Raw genomic sequence first — 22748 nt, 5'->3', positions numbered from 1 at the left:
TCATTACATTACAAAAGTATATTTGTACACCTCATAAAATGGCTAGCTAGTCTAAACAATTCTTTTATACAATATGTGATACAAATTAATGAAATCTTGGTTCAAAACCGATCATTGTTTATATTATCAGTTCAGTTCAAACCGACAATGGAATAACTCTCACTACCTTCTTTGAAATTTTTTTCAGGTATCTCTGTTTTCGCACCTAAATTTTTCACGCCATTGATTTTCGACCCATACGATAAGACATAAAATTTATCGGGCCAGACATCAAAAACTCAACAGCAGATTGTCCCTTCTCATTGGGTGACACATTTTTGAAAGAAGAAGCCTGTCTTAACGGGTGCGATAAAGCTTCAAAGGTTTGTTCAAGTTTAATATGTGCCTATAATCTCGCGTCTACTGTAACCAGCATTATTGCTGACCCGTGATTGCTATTACAGAGACTGATTGAGATAGCCTACTGAAAGCTAGAGATAACCCAGCGGGCTGCAAACTTCTGTTATCAGCCAGAATCGCGATTCGTTTTAAAGTCTTACGAACTGTCTCTGGAAATCCCCCGAAGGACACGAAGGTCAAGTGTATGCCGAGTAAACAAAATAGTCAGGGTATAAGGAACACGTCTGAAGATCTAAGATGAGCTCTGATTAACAAATCGAAATTTTTCGGCTTTGCAGTAGCTCATATTGAAGAAGAAACACGTCCCTAATTAATGTTGTCTCCGAGGGCAGATATTGAATCCCGTAAATGAAACATTTAAAAAATGACATGCCGATTTTGCAAACCGAATTTTGCAAACAATTACACTAGAGGACCGCAGTAACATGACAAGTCTTACAGGCCAAGCATGCAGATATCAAAGAAACTTAAATACGAGTCATAATTTCGAACACACTAGCTTTTATCCACACGATGTCAAAGTCGTTCCGGCAGAACAGAAGTCTTTGCGAGTCTGTAGTGTAATTTCATGAAAAACCGCGAATTATTTTGCTCGTGATTCCCCCACGGAATTCTGTAATCAACTGTCTCTATAAAAGCAAATGATATTGGTACTTCTACAGGAATTGAAGATAGAAAAGATTAAACACGTCAATTCTTAGCTGTTACAAACACAAGCAAAATTACTTGGTTTCTTTTACGAGTTCCTCAAATAATGATATTAATAAACTTGATCACAACTGATTTAAATGCCACGATCATGCACATTATTTCTGGTTCAATTAAATGGCCATCAGAATCCCAGACGAAGCATCTTGCGAACTACAGCTGGGCCTTTCCAGGGCCCTTTGATCATGCCGTACCAGTAAAGATGAGGCATCATTCGTGCTTTCATGAAGTACCACAGCTTCTTCTCTTTGTGCTGGCCAAAGATGGAAGGCAGTGTCTGAAATCAGATCACATAACTGATGTTTTGGCTGCAATTATTTGAGCATGAATTGCTTTTTCCCTTTTCATGCGGGCAAAATTGTCTTTTTCATATGCCTTATGAGAACTAATAATAGGTTTTCACACTGGTAATGGTGAGTGTATCATCCAAAGAGCTAGACTTGACACTACAACACATAGCCGGCAGATTGCCGGAAAATGGCCGCGATAGACGCTTGACCACTAGACTTTTTGGGTTAGATTCCGACTGTCATCTTTATGAGACACATTTGCTCTACAAGGAAAAACCCTAATGGAGCTTTTTTAAAATTAATATTTGATATTAAAACTCCAGACTCTATTACTCAGGAAATAGGGCATATAAGTTTGGCAGTACTTAGATGCACACTATCGACCTTTAATTAGTAAATGTTCATAAACAAGTCGTGAAATACAATTCTTAAGTACATTTCTTAGAATTGAAAGAAAAACTTAGAAGTACTCTACCTGACCAGCAGATCAAATGAACAATGCCAGCCAAACAAAATCATCGCCAAACAAAATTGAGAAACTAAAACAATCAAACAAACTAAACAAAAATATACTCATTACTAAAACTCTTGAAGCTTTTACCCCTTAGGAAAAATTTCATCCCTTTCAAAATACCTATTTCAAAAAAATGTTCCAGACCAATTTTTATTTCTGAATCGGTCTAGTATTATATCTGCATGAACTGAAAAAATTGATTGACCCTTGAAGATCATCGATTAACTCAAAAAGGACCGAAAAATTTAAAAAATGAAAACAATTGCAAACTTTAATGAAATTTCACTGGAAATCCTTATATTAATGTCTTCAGAATCATTTCTTGGTCTCTAGAGGCTATCCATTAACCCAATTCCAAGCATTAAAAAATTCATTGGCTCAAATATCCATAGGCAATTTTTGGAAAAAATCTCAAATTTCAGAAATAGAAATTCGTTCTAATAAAATGTTCAAAACCTTTCAATTGCCCCATAGCTACTATCTAATAACAAACTATCAAAGCCTCGATGAGATTAGCTGGCTACTGAGGCAAGAAAAAATGGATAAAAGACAAATGTTTTGAAAGAACATGAAATTGCAAATTTTATCAAAAAAATTTCTAAAATTCGAAACCATAAAATGTTGAAAGCAGATTTATTGGAACTAACAACTATGTAGTATTTTTTTGATCAGACCGTGCAATAGTTTTTCTGGCACAAAAAAATTAAAAAACTTGCAGTTTTATCAAAAATTTTCAAAATTCGAAAAGTTAAATTGTTCAAAACCAATCCATTGAAACTAACAACTATGCAGTAACTTTTTTCAGACCGTGGAATAGGTTTCCTGGTACTTGAGAATGGACAAATATCAAAAATTGACAAAAAACTTTAGGAAACCTTGAAAAAATTGCGGATTTTATTTAAAAAAAGAATTTCGCGACATTAAAACGTTGAAAACCAATCCATTATTACTAGAAACTATCCAGTGCTCTATCATCAAACCACAAAGGACAATTCCTGGCCCCTGAAGCCGGAAAAATTCACAAAAAGGACAACATTTTCAAAAAAGTTAAAAATTGCGAAAATTATTATCATTTTGCGTGTTTGTATTTGTAGTACCAAAACATAGAGCTCAAAAAATGGTCATAACAAGTAATGAAAAATTGCAACACGTTGAGCCCAAAACCTCCTAAAAACGACCTTTTAACCTTGAGTTAAGACACTCCCAGCAGCTGCACGACAACTTACCCAATTAAATTTTCCCCAATGCCACTTTACCCAATGCCATTATACCCAACCTGCCATTTTACCCTACCTGCCATTTCACTCAATGCCATTTCACCCAATGCCATTCTACCCAATGCCATTTCACCAAAGAGGCCATTTCAGCCAATGCGCTTTACCCAATGCCAAGTTTAATTTACTCTATTGCTAAAATTAACAGAACCACTATTTGGTCAAATATAGAATTAAATTGCCCGTTGGAATTGATATGAAACAATTGCAACAGAACACGGGATTATAAATGGCTATATAATTAAATGGCCCGGGGAATTTGGCTATAACAGCCGAACATCGGATAATTGAACGAAAAGATCAAAGAGCATTGGTTAAAATAGCATTGTGTAAAAAGGCAGTTTGCGTAAAATGGCATTGCGTAAAAGCGAATTAGGTAAATTGTTATGTCACCAATAAAAATCTATATGAGCAATTAAATTGTGTTTAAAACATAATTATGGAAAAATTAAGCCCCTGATATAAAAATATCGTCAAAATTTATACTACTATCCTTAAAATCTTTAATTTCGTAGTTTCAGTCCACAACATTAATAAATTGCTAATCTTGTTCAAAAAACCTAGCCAGTATTACCGAATAATAGCAGCGAAATACACTGTTGCGAAAAGTAATAACAGACAAACGATAAAGCAATGAACAGAATGGAGAATGCGATAGTCTAAATTTCATGAAAGCAGCAAGATATTAAACTTAGCCGGCAGATTACCGGAAAATAGCCGCCGTTGAGGCGCTTCGATGCACATCGGATTTGAAACAGAAAAAGAAGAGATAAATTGACCGATTTTCTGTTTTTTTCAGTGTCAAAAATATTCTAATTTGGCGAGCAGTTTCAGTTGGATTCTAAAACTATGCTTAATTCAGCTTCTAAACAAAGCTAATAAGCCTAATACCAATGTCGGCTAGCAAACATTCTAAAGAACTTTGATATCCTAATTCTCAGTGACTTATTGGCCGGACTTTATAGGTTGATCTTGCCTCTTTTGATTTCAATCTTCTGATTTTTACAGTATTGAACACATTGCGTAATTGAATGCGTTAAAGAATTTGAAATCCATTCAGTTGAAACAGTGAGTGAAGTAAGTCAGAAGTCAAACGTGAAAATCGTGACTTGTAAAACGTGATCAAAAGGTAAAGCGAGTTTTAAAAAAACATAGCAGGACAAGTCTTGACGTACAATTCAAAGAATTTTCATTGACTAAACAAAAAAAACTAGACCTTGAACCCGTAAGTGAATTGGAAAAACCAATTCTAAAAAGTCAGACCAAAAAAACTTAAAAAAACAGAAAATCAATGTTAAAATGGCGCATGTGAACAAAAAAATTACTAGCGAGAAATGGAAATTTGGTCCAAACAAAAAAAGTAGGCCTAGAATGAACTATGAATGGGAAAACTATTTAGAAAAAAATCCGATCGAGAAAATAGAAAAAAAGTACAAAACAAAGTGAAATTGCCGCATATGAACAAAAAACCACCAACAAGCGAGCGAACTTTTGTTCAAACACCGTTTTCTCACTCTACTTTAAAATTAGAGCAAAGAAATTCACGCCGCAAAACCACTCGCTTTTTCGCTCGATTTCCTGTTTCGGCGTGACCAAAATCACTGATCCAATTTGACCTCAAAAATCATGAAAATGTGTGAACAGATCTTTAAAAAAAGACAGAGCCCCAAAACAATTCATTTTTTTGAAATGTAAAAACATAGCAGCACAAGTCCTGGCTTACAATTCAAAGAATTTTCATTGACTAATTTAAAAAACCAGAATGGACTATGAGTGAAATGGGAAAACCATTTCTTAAAAAAAATCAGATAAAAAAACAGGAAATCAATGTCAAAATGCCGCATGTCAACAAAAAACCACTAGCGAGAAAAGGAAACTTGGTTCAAACAAAAAACTAGGACTAGAATGAACTATGAATGCATTGGGAAAACCGTTTAGAGAATAAATATCCAAAAAATCGAAAAAACAGTAAAAATCAAAGTGAAATTGCGGCATGTGAAAAAACCACTAGCGAGAAAGCGAATTTTCGTTCAAACACCGTTCTTCAACTCCAGAGCGAGCAGTTCCAGTTGGATTCTAAAACTATGCTTAATTCAGCTTCTAAACTGAAAGCTAATAAGCCTTATACCAATGTCGGCTAGCAAACATTCTAAAGAACTTTGATATCCTAATTCTCAGTGACTTATTGGCCGGACTTTATAGGTTTATCTTGCCTCTTTTGACTTCAATCTTCCGATTTTTACAGTATTGAACACATTGCGTAATTGAATGCGTTAAAGAATTTAAAATCCATTCAGTTGAAGCTGTGAGTGAAGTAAGTCAGAAGTCAAACGTGAAAATCGTGACTCGTAAAACGTGATCAAAAGGTAAAGCGAATTTAAAACATAGCAGGACAAGTCTTGACGTACAATTCAAAGAATTTTCATTGACTAAACAAAAAAACTAGACCTTGAACCCGTAAGTGAATTGGAAAAACCAATTCTAAAAAGTCAGACCGAAAAAACTTAAAAAAACAGAAAATCAATGTTAAAATGGCGCATGTGAACAAAAAACCACTAGCGAGAAATGGAAATTTGGTCCAAACAAAAAAAAGTAGGCCTAGAACGAACTATGAATGGGAAAACTATTTAGAAAAAAATCCGATCGAGAAAATAGAAAAAAAAAGTACAAAACAAAGTGAAATTGCCGCATATGAACAAAAAACCACCAACAAGCGATCGAACTTTTGTTCAAACACCGTTTTCTCACTCTACTTTAAAATTAGAGCAAAGAAATTTACGCCGCAAGACCACTCGCTTTTTCGCTCAATTTCCTGTTTCGGCGTGACCAAAAGCAATGATCCAATTTGACCTCAAAAATCATGAAAATGTGTGAACAGATCTTTAAAAAAAGACAGAGCCCCAAAACAATTCATTTTTTTGAAATGTAAAAACATAGCAGCACAAGTCCTGGCTTACAATTCAAAGAATTTTCATTGACTAATTAAAAAAACCAGAATGGACTATGAGTGAAATGGGAAAACCATTTCTTAAAAAAAAATCAGATAAAAAAACAGGAAATCAATGTCAAAATGCCGCATGTCAACAAAAAACCACTAGCGAGAAACGGAAACTTGGTTCAAACAAAAAACTAGGACTAGAATGAACTATGAATGCATTGGGAAAACCGTTTAGAGAAAAAATCTATCCAAAAAATCGAAAAAAAACAGTAAAAATCAAAGTGAAATTGCGGCATGTGAAAAAACCACTAGCGAGAAAGCGAATTTTCGTTCAAACACCGTTCTCCAACTCCAGAGCGAGCAGTTCCAGTTGGATTCTAAAACTATGCTTAATTCAGCTTCTAAACTGAAAGCTAATAAGCCTTATACCAATGTCGGCTAGCAAACAATCTAAAGAACTTTGATATCCTAATTCTCAGTGACTTATTGGCCGGACTTTATAGGTTTATCTTGCCTCTTTTGATTTCAATCTTCCGATTTTTACAGTATTGAACACATTGCGTAATTGAATGCGTTAAAGAATTTAAAATCCATTCAGTTGAAACAGTGAGTGAAGTAAGTCAGAAGTCAAACGTGAAAATCGTGACTTGTAAAACGTGATCAAAAGGTAAAGCGAATTTAAAACATAGCAGGACAAGTCTTGACGTACAATTCAAAGAATTTTCATTGACTAAACAAAAAAACTAGACCTGGAACCCGTAAGTGAATTGGAAAAACCAATTCTAAAAAGTCAGACCAAAAAAACTTAAAAAAAAAACAGAAAATCAAAGTCAAAATGCCGCATGTGAACAAAAAAACAGCCAGCGACAAAGCGAGTTTTTGTTCAAACACCGATTTCTTACTCTACTTTAAATTAAGAGTATTTCCGCCATTTCCTGTTTCGGCGTGACCAAAATCACTGATCCAATTTGACCTCAAAAATCATGAAAATGTGTGAACAGATCTTTAAAAAAAGACAGAGCCCCAAAACAATTCATTTTTTTGAAATGTAAAAACATAGCAGCACAAGTCCTGGCTTACAATTCAAAGAATTTTCATTGACTAATTAAAAAAACCAGAATGGACTATGAGTGAAATGGGAAAACCATTTCTTGAAAAAAATCAGATAAAAAAACAGGAAATCAATGTCAAAATGCCGCATGTGAACAAAAAACCACTAGCGAGAAATGGAAATTTGGTCCAAACAAAAAAATTAGGCCTAGAATGAACTATGAATGGGAAAACTATTTAAAAAATCCGATCGAGAAAATAGAAAAAAAAGTACAAAACAAAAGTGAAATTGCCGCATATGAACAAAAAACCACCAACAAGCGAGCGAACTTTTGTTCAAACACCGTTTTCTCACTCTACTTTAAAATTAGAGCAAAGAAATTCACGCCGCAAAACCACTTGCTTTTTCGCTCGATTTCCTGTTTCGGCGTGACCAAAATCACTGATCCAATTTGACCTCAAAAATCATGAAAATGTGGGAACAGATCTTTAAAAAAAGACAGAGCCCCCAAACAATTCATTTTTTTGAAATGTAAAAACATAGCAGCACAAGTCCTGGCTTACAATTCAAAGAATTTTCATTGACTAATGAAAAAAACCAGAATGGACTATGAGTGAAATGGGAAAACCATTTCTTAAAAAACATCAGATAAAAAAACAGGAAATCAATGTCAAAATGCCGCATGTCAACAGAAAACCACTAGCGAGAAATGGAAACTTGGTTCAAGCGAAAAACTAGGACTAGAATGAACTATGAATGCATTGGGAAAACCGTTCAGAGAAAAAATATCCAAAAAATCGAAAAAACAGTAAAAATCAAAGTGAAATTGCGGCATGTGAAAAAACCACTAGCGAGAAAGCGAATTTTCGTTCAGACACCGTTCTCCAACTCTACTTTAAAATTAGAGCAAAAAATTTCACACCGCAAAACCACTCGCTTTTTCGCTCCGCTTCCTGTTAGGAGTCAAATCACCTACAAATTGACTCCTAATTTTCCTCAAATTGTCAAAAAAAAGTCATCAGCGGATATGACTTAACAAGATTTCAAAACAAAAAAGGTATCTAAAAAGAAAAACCCTTTACTTTAGATAAAACGTGGCACCGAAGTTTTCGCTGAACTGTTATGCAAAAACCTGATTATTAGGCTGACTATAAAAAGAAAATAAAATTCAATGTCTAACATGACCGCATATTAAACTAAGATAAAAACAGCCGAACAGATCAAAAGAACAGAAACTCGCTATTTTAGATAGCTAGTGGAACATATCATAAAATTTGGACTGAGCACTGAAAATGTGAATATGATAATTCATATTGCTAAACGTGAGCAAGACCATTTCGAAAACAATCATGTTTCAAAAATTTTCCCCCTTAAGACTACGCTTTTTTGCTCAGCTGCTGTGGTATGACTAAAATCACCACTGAAATGGTACTTTCAATTGACCTCAACAATTATCAATGATTACACAAAAATCTTACAAAAAAAAGCACCAATGCAAACGAAATTTTTGGATTGTAAAGAAGTTGAGCCCAAATAAAATTAGAAGACTTTGAATCCTAAAGCGATTATTCAAAACGTTGTTGAATCACAATAACGGCTATTAAAAATTGTGGAATCACAATTAATTCCGCCAACTTGAAGCAAAAGAGAAACCACTTATTTAGGCTAAAATTGCTTAGCCAACCTTCATTATGTCTATTGCTTTCCTCAAAAACAAACTATTAAAATCAATTTTTGAGCACTTTAGAAATCGCTTCACGTAGTAACCCAACGCCAATTCAAATTAGCTGCTCAAAACTTAACCTGAGTAATTGAGGTCAATTCGACAGAAAAAAGCAAAAAACAACCAGTAAAAATTGATGGAGGTCCAATTTTCAACTTAACTTCATAAAAAGGCCGATCAGATCAATAGAATTGCCTCAAAAAGTTGTTTGAGGCCTCAAATAGTCATGATAGAGTGAAAGTTTTCAGCTTTCAGCAAAAAGAAGCGAGGGGAATCAACAAATTTGAGGAAGGGAGTGCACATTTCCGTTAGTTTTTCGCTCTGACAGCAAATTTACAACTTCAGCTGGGAAGTGAAAAACTCAAACTCTTTGAGATCACTAGCTGCTATTTGATATACCAGTTTTATAGCTTAGATGCCTTCGATCTTTCTTAAAGAGTTCGATCTGTTAGAGTTTCAATTTATAAACATAGATTGTTCTCGAACGACAGGCGGAGCAATTTAACTCTGAGGGCGCTGCAGCCTAGAATTTTTTGGGTGCAAAAAACTCCCTCCAAGGCAGTGTTTAAACCCCCCGACCTACGACGTAATAGAATGAAGAAATAACCTCTCGTCTATCAGGACCTTGTACCAGATTATCGTATAATCAGTTTTCTTTCAGCAACACAATTTCTGAGTAAGAGCAATTTATTTAGGCCAAGCAAAAACATAGATGGCATATTGCCAAAAAATAGCCGCAATAGCTTCGTAGATCAGCAATCTCAAACAGATAGTAACAGACGAAAAAGAAATTTTTCATTAATTGCTGAGATGCTATATTTTGATTATGAATATGTATAACTTATTGCTGCTTCTATTAGCTGCTCTTAAATAACCTTCAATTAGAGTGACACACACGGACTTGACCTTATCTCTTTCAAATGAAGTACAAAAAAGTCAATTTCAAAGTCAGGAAGTCATTTTTGAGTGAGGTAAGTCACGTGTGACCAAAAATTTAATCACGCAAATGAACAAAAAAATCGCTCCATTAAGAGTGAAAAATAACGTCACGAACGCAATTCACTTGAAATTGTATTAACGAATCAATAAAAAGCAGATTTGAAGTGGTTGTGACGTCATATGGTCGTAACAAAAATCTTGACGAAATAAAAAAAACATAGCAGGACATGTCCTGGCGTACAATTCAAAGAATTCTCATTGACTAAACAAAAAATTAGACCTAGAATGGACAATGAGTGAATTGGAAAAACCATTTCTAAAAAATCGGATCAAAAAACAAAAAAAAAACAGAAAAACAATGTGAAAATGCCGCTAGCGAGAACAAAAAAACCACTAGCGAGAAATTAAATTTGCTTCTAACAAAAAACTAGGCGTAGAATGAACTATGAATGGATTGGGAAAACAATTTAGAAAAAAAATCCGATCCAAAAAATTGAAAAAACAGTAAAAACCAAAGTGAAATTGCCGTATATGAACAAAAAACCAATAGCGAGAAAGCGAACTTTTGTTCAAACACCGTATTCTCACTCAACTTGAAAATTAGAGCAAAAAAATTTCACGCCGCAAAACCACTCGATTTTTCGCTCCAATTCCTGTTTTGGCGTGAAAAAGGACAGCGCCCCCAATACAATTCAAATTCTTTGAATTGTAAAAAAACCGAGACAAGGCCAATAATAGCCCCAGCTATCGCTGTGCGGCTATTTATAAAGAAGTCAAGCTTAAAAAAGTCCCAGCTATCGCTGTGCGGCTATTTGTAAAGAAGTCAAGCTTAAAAAAAGTCAAGCTCAAGAAGTGAAAGAATGTTCTAGAACAAAACGGTCCAGTAAAAATTAAAAATTTTGTTCGAGACCAATTAAAAAGTGAACTCATACATACTTGCAGGGGTTGACCATTGATATCAAACTCGGCTAAAATCCCCTTGTTTCCACCAGTGACGAGCGGGCAACTGGTGTATCCATCGTAAAACACCACAGGTTCCCTCTTTGCCATGACCTCTTTCAGATTCTTTTCCACAATTCCCGACTGTGCGGCTGCACCAGCCGCAGTCTTAGTTGATGGAATGTTGATGTTGTCTCCGATGCCAAAGATGTTAGAGTATTTATTGTGCTGCAGGGTCTTAGTGTTGACGTCTAAATATCCCGTCCCAGCCGCCAGATTTGGGTTGGTGGCAATTGGCTCTGGTGTTTTGAAGGGAGGCGAGACATGGATCATTTCGTACGCTATTGACACTTTAACCGGGTTTTCCTATCAAAATAGCCGTTAAACTAGTTTAACAAAATCTGCACAAAACGTAAAATTCGTGATCCCATAGGAAATATAAGAACAAGGCATCAAAAAGACATTACATGGAACGAGAAGAAAACTATGGAAATTTCATGAAAACTTTCAGACTTGCTTTCGTACCGAAAGACAGATTATCTTTCTCCAAGTATTAATCATCTAAAATCAGAAATGAATTAATTGGACTAGACATGCTTCATGTTTGGATTACATTCAATACACTTGCCCTAATAAGCACACTTAAATGGATTTTAAACAACTCATCAATTAAAATCATCTAAATTAACTTCCACTTGTTAAAATTATTTCTACGATATCAATTCATGTGAAAATTTAAAAATTATTTATTCCCTACGTCAGAAGTAACTTACACTAAAGGCTTTAAGGATATTGCTCAATTAACTGACCCAATTAAAATACAATTACCATTAACTTACTGGATCCTTTAAATTGTGAAAGATTGCAGTGTTACTCGCATAATCCAGTTCTTTCAGTGCATGGTGAAAATACGTCTTGATTCCTCTTTTGTTCACAACTTTTTCTAACTGCTCTGCATATTTCTGCACCCCAAAAATAACCCCACCAGGATGGGTAAAAGCGACCTCAACTTCACTTCTAACTCCTCGTTTTCTAATCGCATCTTCGGCCAAATACAGAATCTTCTGAGGAGCACCTGCGCATTTGATTGGGGTATCCGGATGTGTAAAAAGTGCAGTCCCTTTTGAGGTGTTCTGGATAGCTGGAAAAGTTTTGGTCACATATTTGGCATCGTAGTTTGTGCACACATTAGGCGCATTTTCAAGTCCTTCCAGCAGTCCGGGCACTCGCTGATAGTCCGGAGTGATACCCAAAGCAATGATGAGGTATTCATAATTGAGCTGAAAAAACTGACCTTGAGTAATTGGACCTGTTCTGTTTCCAAAGTACATACGTTCCGAGTTGGGTCTTAATAAAAAAGTGTTTTCCCAATATTTAGCTATCTCTCTACACAAAAAAGCTCATCCTCGGTCACCATTATATTTTTGAACTGCGTTAAATGTCACCATTAATCTTTGTCCTATAGAGCATACTCGCACGTCAAACAATTTAATCTAAATAAAAAAGGCTCGTATATTTCAGTCCGAAGACAACGACAATGGCTCGTCAAAGTAGAAAAAATAGCAAAGTAGTGAAAAGACTACGAGCCCAAAAACTGAAAACAACAAAAAAGAAAGAGTAATTATAGACCAAGCAACGCTTACGGAAAAACATTAAGGGGAAAGTCAATTGTCATTAAATTTTATCCAGGCAATCATGCAAAAAATACTTCAAACTAGGTGCTATAGAGAACATTAGATGAACAGGACTACATCACTTCTATTTTTCACTTGCGATCAATTACGCAGAGAAATTTGCAATCACAGCTTTTAACTGAATAAACAGAACAGAAAAGAGTTCATGGTAAGAGACAACAAGAAAGTCTTACAGGTCACCAGTGGAGTAGCAAGAGGGTTAGTTTTAAGACCACTAACAAATAATAGCAAGAGCTGTTACGATATGAGTACAGAGCTGCCTGTTGCTTGGAGATCATTGCGCAAGCAAACAGATGAGGCGTCTCAATTACTCTGTCGCACAACGAGAGGTGATAAATATCCGCAATACTCTACCCGTCTAATGAGTGCGGAGTTAGGCGATGATGTTTTTATCTATGAACAACTCTTTCCACTCAACGAGAGGGGAGCTCCATCAAATTGCACTTCTTATTAGAGTAGTCGATTAACGGTTTAGAACATTTTTAATCAACCACGATTGCGTCGAACAGATTTGCTAAAATGAATTATTGATAATGAAAAAACCTAAGTTAAATTAATAATTGTCACCCAAAGAACGGGGCGGTTTAATCCATAAATCGATGAACAACTGGCTGCTTTGACTCGCCCAATAACGAGAGGTGCATTAAATACTTTAAAAATTGAGGAAAAAGATGTAGACTCAGCAAGTGAGTTTGTGCGGGGGTGTGTATTGGAGTCCAAAAACCCAAGAGTTGCCATTCGCGACGAACTAGGCTCCTCTACAGTGTGTAAAGCTATAGAGAACCAGAACTTAATAACAGATTAATTAACTCTGAAAAAACATATAGCATTTACTGCTGACATGGTTCTAATTTAAATCAACAGTCTGCTAATTGAGTTTGACGTCCCCCTCATGTTCTTTAAATTCACCAATTGCTTTCTTCTTTTTTCGTTTACAAAGGCAATTTGTTCAACTCCCCTCTCATTGGGTGAGTCGAGAAGAAACAATTAATATACAACGTCCCAATCCATTGGAAACATAACAGTTGTAAGCAATCATTCTGCGATATCACTCAATTTAATCGGCTTCTATATATCTCACTTTTTGGACAATTTATTATTATTGTTGTGCGCTACCCCCCCCCCCCCCTCGTTGGGCAGTAAAATATCAAGGTAGCTTCTGGTGAAATTAGTAGTCATTCTTCAAAAATTCGCCATCTTCGAACTGGAATGATTGCCTTAGGCATCTCATACCTCTTATACAAAAGTTTGATGCTCTCAGGATGGCAAAACAACGTGTTTTGACTCAGCTCAAATTTTTTGGCACACGGTTTTTCGCATTTTGACGATAATCTATCTGCAAGTCTTTTTAAGAAGATTGTGCTTTCTCGGACCATCATGCCGTCAACGCTCAACACAAGTGGAGTAAACGAGATCTGTTTCTCCTAACATGTATCAAAATATTTCTTTTTTCATCAGCGCAGATCTTTAATAGTCTCTCGGATTTCTGCAGCAAAATTTTGCCTCACTGTCATTGACAGGGATACGGAGCCCTCAAGAAACTCAAGGCATTTTCTTGAGGACTCCATACTCCACTGAATAATAGATTGGCTCTTAGATCTGGCTTATTCTCTGAGTGCTCTCTGATGACTTGTTCATTTTGAATGTAGGGCAATGCCACGCTAGCCATTTCCCCGAACTCATCTCTTGTTCCATTACGCCTTTGCGTAGTGCGGCCACCTTTTTACAAATGATCACATGCTGAACATTGAACTCTTCGCCAAATTTATCACATTTTGTTGAAAAATTTGTTTACATAGCGTTCTTGAAGCCCATAGCGTTTTTGCTGTCAGCCAGCAAGAATTACCACTTTTTAAGTTTAATTCTATCCGCCTTTCAGATTTGGTTGGTTTTTCTGTCAGTTAAAGGTATAGCTGACATTGATGTGCATCCATTTTTTGCATAAATTTCTGGCTTGTTCTATGGACGTGCGATTTGTGTTCTTCAGCGTTTAACTCAGTTGCATTCACAATTGATTCTGCTACAAAACTTAATGATTCTTTGAAAACATTGAAGCTTTAGAGAATTGTTGTTGACTTAAAGCTCTAGCGCTTTAACAATTGACGACGTTGCTCAAGACGTAAAGTCAAGAAAATTGATGATCAGACAAAAATTGGTCATATGGAAAATCGCATAAAAACAACACGCTTAAAATTACTATTACAAACTTTGTTTGGAGCAATTAATCAGCATATTTTTTTAGCAAGTGTCAGTCTAGAGCCAAAGGGGATAAAAGTTCAAGCTATGAGCGCCAACTTTTATGGCTCTTGTATTGTTCTTTTTGAGATAATACTTTGTGCCTCATAAAAAACTCAAGAATGATGGAAGCAGACTTGAGCCAACTATTTTATCACAATAATCTGGTGGTAAAAAGATTGAGATGTGCAATCTACAGAAAACTAGAGAAAAGAATCCCTGAAAAAGCATGCGGTGTTTTCTTGGAATACTTGTTTGCTTTCTATACTTTCTATTTACTTCTATAATCAGCGAAAGTAACTAAATCGAAATGATGGCGGTGAAACAATTGGACAAAATAATTCAATTCAAAGTTGGTAAAACTTGACATTCCAGGAGAATGCAGACGTTTAAATAATGAAAGAAAACCTATGGTCAGATTCCTTAACGTTCTAAAATAACTGAAGATTTTTCAGCCCTTTAGAAAAATTCCCTCTTGTCAATTCATTATTGTTATTTGAATGTAACTGCAGCTAACTGTCACTTAAGGATGAGCAATCGTGTACATGCATTTACCAAAGCAGTGCCAGAACAAAAACCATGAAACCTACACTAATTCCGTTTCGAAGTACAACTTTGTTATTATCCGGGTCAAACGCCTCAACAAATTCTTTCTCCCAGTGAACATTTTTAGAGACAAAATCTTTCATGGGTTTCTCAGATTGTTCCATTCTCTTCAACCCTCCGCCAACCAATGTCCATAATGGCTGATAATAATGCTCGTCTTTGGGTTCAATTAACGCCACGTTCGATGCACCCAATATTCGAGATAACCTGTTAGCCATGGTCAGGCCAGCAGAGCCGCCTCCAGCAACAACAACACGAAACATTTTCGAGCTCATCGTAATAAATTTTTACAGCTCAGATAAAAATTTGCACTTTTAAGCAATTAAATAATTGATTTCTTGGTTTCAGTTGATAAATAGTAGGTTTAGAAACTCGACAAAACAATGTGGAAAACGCAACTCTAATTCAAGAATGCAGAAATTAAACCCTAATTCAGAGAATGTTCATGTGAACAATTTTATGTTGATTCAAGATTCAAATTTGACAGCAAGTAATTAGACTGTGTTCTATTTAAATCTACTGAATGACTGTTAAATTATGTACGATATGTAAGATAAAGCTAATATGTACGATCAAGCTAAACCAAAGTTCAGCAAAGAGCAATTTTCTTAAATACACGTTTGATCATGCATTGTACAAAATTTATCAATTGGCACGATGTTCAAATAAGTCTCGCATCGAAAATTAGACTAGTATAATGGAAATCTTGAAAGGTTAAATTTTATAACAACAACATGAATTGTGCCACATTTGTGCACAAAAAAAAGATACACAAAGAGAAAAAATCAAAATAAAAACTGACACTGAATGCTCGCATTTACAAAAAAGAAATCTGCTAATTAAATTTGCCATTTATTGTTACAAAATAATGACCCTAGGGCAAATCTGAGAGGGATGACTTGCTTCGAACCACAGGCTGCAAAAGAATTGACAATTGATTAAAATTGCCCTTTGGAATCTGGCTCCTTTCTTTTTAGTGAGCACAAAATAGCGCATGTTTTTCCAGTAACCATAGTCTGCGCAGTCAAAGAAGCAATCCCGTTACAGGGCTGCAAACTGTCAACTATAATTGGTCATATTATAGAGTGGGAAGCAAACTTAGGTCAGCTGGACTATATACTGTATTTCAACTGTATCAGCTTTAATTCCCATGCCAGTACAAAACACTTCGCTGGGGCATCAAATAACTGAACAACAATACATTGCATATCTTTTCGGTTTCGTTAAAAAAATATGCTGAAAAATTGTGACAAAAATATCGCTGCGTATTGCATGGCAAGGCAACTTAGTAAGTCCAAAATAACTTAGCAAGTGTTGAGTGTAGATCTATCTGTTCCTCCATCATAGAAGTCTGTCTGGACATTTCTTGTATTCAGGAGAGAGTTGCAGCAAAGTCTCAACTACTCACAAAGTAGTACAACTTCGTATCAAGGAATCGACTTGCTGATGGATTAAAACAAGGGAAAGGGGAAACTAATTAATAAACAGTTGATATAATAACCAATACCGATGAAATTGACGTAAAATAATAGTATTAACGGAGAGTTGATGCTAGCTTCTGTTTCAACTACTGTAATTTAACGGACACACGTCAAGTACGTCATTAAATTAAGGATACATATATTCCTGCTGTTCCTACATCAAAAGCAGGAGCAAAAAATGCCATGACGTCATCGAAGACTTCAACAATTGGAAAAGAATTCTGACTTGCTTTAAAGAGAATCCATCCAATATTGCGATAGCCTTAATCAAAACTACCAACAGGATAGTCAGCGTTAAAATTTCTTTTGAACATTTGTGGGCATAAAACGCATATCGCCTCATGCCACTCAACGAAAACCCCGGCGTTGTAGCCAATGGCGTTGGAGAAGTCTTGCTCCGCATTAATAGGAAGTGTATCATTTGCTCCGCATTATTAGGAAGTGTATCATAGAGCGCACTAAAAAAGATTTGCCTTCTCTTGCAGTCAACATTAAGGATTCAAAAAGCTATCCAATCAATGCGATACATATGATGCTCCAGACAATGAAGCAGTACCCCTAATAGACTCTAAAATGCATTCAATTGCCTGAACAGACAATTAACTCTAGCAACTAAAAAATTTGTGCTGCATAAAGCTGTGTGGCTCAAAAACGAAAAACACCCGCATCCGACCGGTAAGTTATCCGCACTTGCTTACAGTCCCACAAAGACACCACCCAGAAAAATCCTTTTGCTATGACAAGGAAAAGTGTAGCCCTTATCCCATTGATTTACCACATGCGCAACTCGGACGCATGTCAAAAATGGTTAAGACTACGGCAGAGCGGAAGGAAAGCTGAAGAACTTAATGAAGTACTACTCAGATCTATCCGATAAAGAAACGCATTCCTAAAACATAGTTAAAGCGCCAACTGATTCCAAAGGACCATGCAAAAACCCGGGCTCGTGAAAATTTCAGTCGAACTGGTGCCAATGTTGTGTACGGCTGCTTGCTCTGGGATCAGATAACGACAGGCAAACTTTTAAAATCTGCATGTATAACTTGGAAAAGTTGCAAAAACAACACTACAAAAGGCTTACTCGTGGTCCACGAGAAGTTCTCAGCAAAAACAGGTTTATCAACCAAAAAACGTTTAACGCTCGGAAACTTTTCTAAGGCGCAGAAAAGTAATTCAAAGATTTTTCTACCATCGTTCAGTGACTCGCCATTTACCGACGTCGGTTGCATTTATTATCCACCCGTGAGGGTGCACTAAACATCAGTGAGTTAATGGGATACCACAACACTCCATCTTTCGCTGATATCGAGCCTCCTGGTAGTGACGATCTCACGAACGTCCAACTCATAGTGGATAATAATAATAGAACAGAATTTAGGAAAAAATCCAAGGGTTATACATTAACCCCAGTTTGTGTCGTTCAGTTTATTAGATAACTCAAAATGATAACTCTGTGAAATTCAGTTTTTTCACGTTCTTGCAGTTGTTGCACCCACACAGAATTCGCCAAGAGCACGTGTTGTTTTCATCGTAACGCAGCCTGAAGTGGACAAAATATTGACCGAGAAGTTTGGCTTTGTGGTTTTCATGAAATAGGATATCATATTTGAAGAACTCGTTGAAGGTGTTCGCAAGGTGGCAGGCCCTATACCAATAGTCGGATTCACATTTCCTGAGTTTTGGTTGTTGACAGATTAAGTTACGAGTCGTTTGGTATCGAGTTGTACCTGGCTCTGTTAGTGATATGATTAACGAAAACAAACGAAACGAGGACAAAAGGAGATACTCTGAACATTAACTCATGACAAACGTCAAGTTGTCGTATTGACATCAGAAAATGCGAGCCCTGAACTGGCTCACTGCAACGCCACTGAAACGCTTTGGCTTCACAATGACGAAATCGGATATCGGTGACAGTTTGTGCATTTGGTACAATCTTGAAGCATCAAATTATCTATCGACTGTGCTTGCGGGTAAAATTTCACAATAACCAACGCTTTCCACTATGCAAAGGCAAGTTATACTGGCTCATCAGAAAAAGCGAGCCCTGAACTGGCTCACTGCAACGCCACTGAAACGCTTTGGCTTCACAATGACGAAATCGGATATCGGTGAGTTTGTGCATTTGGTACAATCTTGAAGCATCAAATTATCTATCGACTGTGCTTGCGGGTAAAATTTCACAATAACCAACGCTTTCCACTATGCAAAGGCAAGTTATACTCACATGAGATAAAACTAAATTAGAGACACCTTTGGAAATAGAATGCAGGTCGCATGCTATTGGATTCACTAGGGTTGCTAGAAGGCGACATCTTTTACAACAAATCCATTAGCATTGATGACAACGCCCGGCGTGACATCACAGCAAGTGGCTTGCGGGAGGGGGTCGTCTAGATACATCAGAACTTTCGTCTAGGGGAGAATCTTAATCCGTCGATGGAGTCACACCAAGAAGTCAAGGAAGCTTGCAAATATCGCGAGGCAATTAAAATCCAGAATATCAACACATTGGAAAAGGAAAAAAGTAGTTTTGTTCCTCTAGTGCTTTTTACATGAGGAGCGCAAGGCCATCTGCTACACGCAATATGTAACCGAGGTTGATAATACCTGTAGTGTTGTTGTGCGGGAGGGGAAGCTGGGCACTTTAGTGTAGTATTAATTCAGTGCGGCTCTTAGACAATGTATTTTTGCGGTAAATTTATATACGCTGCAGTGATGGTTCATAGTCGGGGCTCACTGTTCTCTTGGTCGACTGGATCATACTCCCTTTTATAACCGTGGATCTAATTTAGAAGAAACACAAGAAAAAATGAACAATTGTCCTCTAGAAACAATTGTTTTCCTAAAAGCGGAATTGCTCACTGCGAAAATTTTGTCTGCCTAGTTTTAAATTATACTTTTACAGGAACAGATAGTCACTTTTGCGGTATCCCTGATTTGGTCAAAAACAATTAAATTACAAGAGCCATATATCTGACATGTGGGTACTTCACTTCCACCGAACATGGATCTTTGAAGATGAGCTAAATGCGATGAACAAGTGATTAATTTAATCCCTGAATAAAAAGCATTCGACGCGCATTCAGTTCAGCAATACAAAATTTTTTAATCTTGCGCTCAATGAGCAGCTTCTTCAAAGCAGGGCTTAAAATTCAGTTCAAAGGCTTCAAATCCACCAAGAATTACTAGATTATGCGAATTATGCAATCGCTAACATTTACAGGCTTTTCAATTATCAGTGCTGCACCCTATGAACAAGGAAAATGAACTTTTAACTGCGTACTATCATATTACAATTTATTCAGTTGTTTTGAAGCAAATGACACCAATTCCGCATATCGACCAAAGAGGAGGGAATGCTTTTATGATGTTTTGTTATCAATTATTCACAAGATCCTCAATCAAAACAATGTGCCGTGCACGTGAACAAACTATGCCTTATCTTAAACCAATCGTATTAGGCAAACTAAATCCATTTCAAACAATTGCTGCCAGTCATGGATAGATCGGGTGGGATTAGGAATAAAAAAGCATCAAACAAAAATGTGAAACAATGGCGCCCCAGGAAGCACGAGACTTCCAGATGCGACCAACAAAAAAGCAAAAAGTGAACCACATTGACTGATGGCATAGGTTTAAGTATACTTAGCTTGGCGACCTCAAAGATAAATAAGATTAATTATAAAATGTTTATATTTATTGTTTCCTTTTCAACCAAACATGGAAAAGGAAGTTCCTGGTGCTGTTTCTAAATACAAGGAAATCAGAGCTCGAAAGTGGGAATCGGTGTCAAAAGATCTCAGTGAGTGGGGAGTTCCAGTCAAAGATTGTCAGCGCTACATTTCTGACTTTGGTTAGTCTCGTTCTCAGTTGAGATTTAATAATTTCAAATTGCGAAAAGTATTCTGCATACATTATCACCGATGCCGTTTATGAGCTCGAGCTCCTCACTATTAAAAAAAATTCAGTTAAAACTGGGTTGTGGAATTTTTATATCCAGTATGCTGAGGGGTCAGTTATTCCAGACATATACAAGAACAATTTGACATTGGATCTTTTCCGTTTGTGCCCCCCCTCCCCAGTTACAGAGCACGTGTAATTACATAGTAAATCATTATGAAAAAATATTGCACGTGCGTCTGGGGGTGCAAATAATATGCGCCCACTAAGCTGGGTGGGGCACAAACGGAAAAGATCCAAATAATTAACTGTGAAGGCGCAACGAAATGACTGAACTTCATCAAACAAAATTCAACGTTTTTTCAAGACACCTATTTAAGTCGATGTTTTAGGAAAGGACAAATTAATTGAGATGTGCGAATGCTTCAAAATTTTTGACCACACAGATACGGGACATATAACAAAGCCTGAGATGGTCTTAGTGAGCAATTGTCTCGGCAAAGGGTGGAATCGCCATTTCATCAAGCGTCTACTTGAAGATGGAGACAAAAATGGTCGGTCAGCACTCTTTCAGATCAAATAAACTTTCCTTACCAGTGAATCACTAATATGATAGCTCAAATAAAAAAATTGTGGATCTTTACTGGTCGTCAGGGACGTAGAAAAATTAATTGGAATTGCAATGATTGGCAATAAATTGACTGCAATAATTGATTGTTGACTGTAATTTAATTGCAATAATTGATTGGAACGACCCAATTAATTGCCCAATAATTGGAGAAAATTGCAACAACATTCTCCGTCGGAAACCTCGAACTAGAGAAAAATTCCATACTGCAAATTTTTAGAAGTAGTAGCAGTAGTAGTAGTAAATCAGGCTTCTGGGTACACTTCAACGGGTTATTCACCCAACAAGTTCAAATTCAGCACGAGTTTTGATTACTAGAGTTTGAGTTTAGACATTTGGCTGCAATTTCCACAGAGGCATAAAATGCGCCATGAGCACGAATTATTTTCATTGTACTGTAGAAACATTCGCCAATATATGTCTGTGAGTTTTCTTTTTGATATTGTCTGCGTTGGATAGTAGAGTACGCCGCAAAATGTTCAACAAGTGTAGTGTGAGGTCAAAGAAGTTGGAATCTGCTTTCTTTAGTCTTTTTTAACTACGAATTCGTTTTTTGTGCCTTGTCTCGTCATTGTTATAGTCCCTCGCCTTTGTTCAGAAAAGTCGTAGTCGTATTTGTTCGTGAGTATATCGAGGAGGAAGAGAAGGTCATGTAACTTGAATTAGAACGACAGCGGTAGTAGCTTGAGGCGTTCAAGTCTCTCTTTGCTTGTCTTATTTTTTGTCGGGAATCGGAAGTAAAATTGACAGATTATAGGGTGAGCCCTTTGTAGCAACCAATCTTTTAGACCAATCTTTTGAGCCTTTTTAGACCAATGCATCAACCAATCTAAGTTAATGACACTAGAGGCGCTCTATCTAAGAACATTGAAACCAGCCATCAACACGCGTGACGAATACCGAACACGAGAATTGACACTGAAAGCTCAGCTTGGAGATGAAAATCCAACTTGAAAGACACGTTAAGAAACGAAAATTTGAACTTTATAATTGAACAAAACCATAGTAAGTTTAAAGCAATATATGTAGGTTTGTTGTAAAAAAACATGTCGATATGCATCTGCATTATCAAATCGAAAAGGTATTTTTACTCAGATGTAAATATTTTGTAGATATGATTGTAGATATGTAAAAAATTCGTGTATTTAAATTTCCTTGAATGATTGATTTTAGTGATTTGCATTTTATTTTCTGGCTTTTCATTTAGGCATTTTGTACTGTTTATAACCTGACGATGAACTCAGAGTTCGAAAACGTTCGTAGGAAAGTCTTAAATTCACAACCCTTTTTTAAATCTTGAGCCCTCTGTGTCATTCCGTTTACAATTGTTATTGTCAAGCTTTATTTCAGTTGTTTTATGATAAGCGGCAATGAAATAAATTAAAAGTTTCACAATCACAAACAACCTAGCTTCGGAAAAATTGGT

The 22748-nt window shown here is 36.3% G+C and overlaps 2 protein-coding genes across 2 annotated transcripts in view; one reads left to right on the top strand and one right to left on the bottom strand.

Moving 5' to 3' along the window:
- Positions 1-1075: 1075 nt before the first annotated feature.
- On the bottom strand, positions 1076-15941 carry LOC142352228 (sulfide:quinone oxidoreductase, mitochondrial-like). Its single transcript, XM_075404679.1, has 4 exons — positions 15295-15941; positions 11615-12055; positions 10773-11141; positions 1076-1384 (listed from the first exon to the last, which is right to left on the bottom strand). Exons 1-4 carry the CDS (start codon positions 15583-15585, stop codon positions 1232-1234), a joined length of 1254 nt encoding a protein of 417 aa, XP_075260794.1. The 5' UTR covers positions 15586-15941; the 3' UTR covers positions 1076-1231.
- A 4371-nt stretch (positions 15942-20312) lies between these two features.
- LOC142351804 (neo-calmodulin-like) overlaps positions 20313-22748 on the top strand; it is a 79653-nt gene continuing 77217 nt past the window's right edge. The window contains exons 1-2 of the mRNA XM_075403994.1: positions 20313-20647; positions 21087-21248. Of these exons, the coding sequence (XP_075260109.1) occupies positions 20515-20647; positions 21087-21248 (295 nt within the window). The 5' untranslated portion in view covers positions 20313-20514. The remainder of the gene's footprint in view (positions 20648-21086; positions 21249-22748) is intronic.

Source organism: Convolutriloba macropyga, chromosome 13, assembly GCF_964194025.1.
Source record: "Convolutriloba macropyga chromosome 13, txConMacr16.3, whole genome shotgun sequence".
In the NCBI taxonomy this organism is placed as follows: domain Eukaryota; kingdom Metazoa; phylum Xenacoelomorpha; order Acoela; family Convolutidae; genus Convolutriloba; species Convolutriloba macropyga.
The sequence above is the reverse complement of the archived record's forward strand: the minus strand, read 5'-3'. Positions and strand labels throughout refer to the sequence as shown.

Excerpts from the sequence above, each read along its gene's own strand:
- LOC142352228 (XM_075404679.1), bottom strand. The coding sequence starts at position 15,585 with ATGAGCTCGAAAATGTTTCGTGTTGTTGTTGCTGGAGGCGGCTCTGCT. Across the intron at positions 12,056-15,294 it reads TACTTCGAAACGGAATTAGT|CTCAATTATGAATACCTCAT; the intron begins GTAGGTTTCATG and ends CAGTTTTTTCAG. Across the intron at positions 1,385-10,772 it reads TCAATGGTCAACCCCTGCAA|ACACTGCCTTCCATCTTTGG; the intron begins GTATGTATGAGT and ends ATCTGATTTCAG.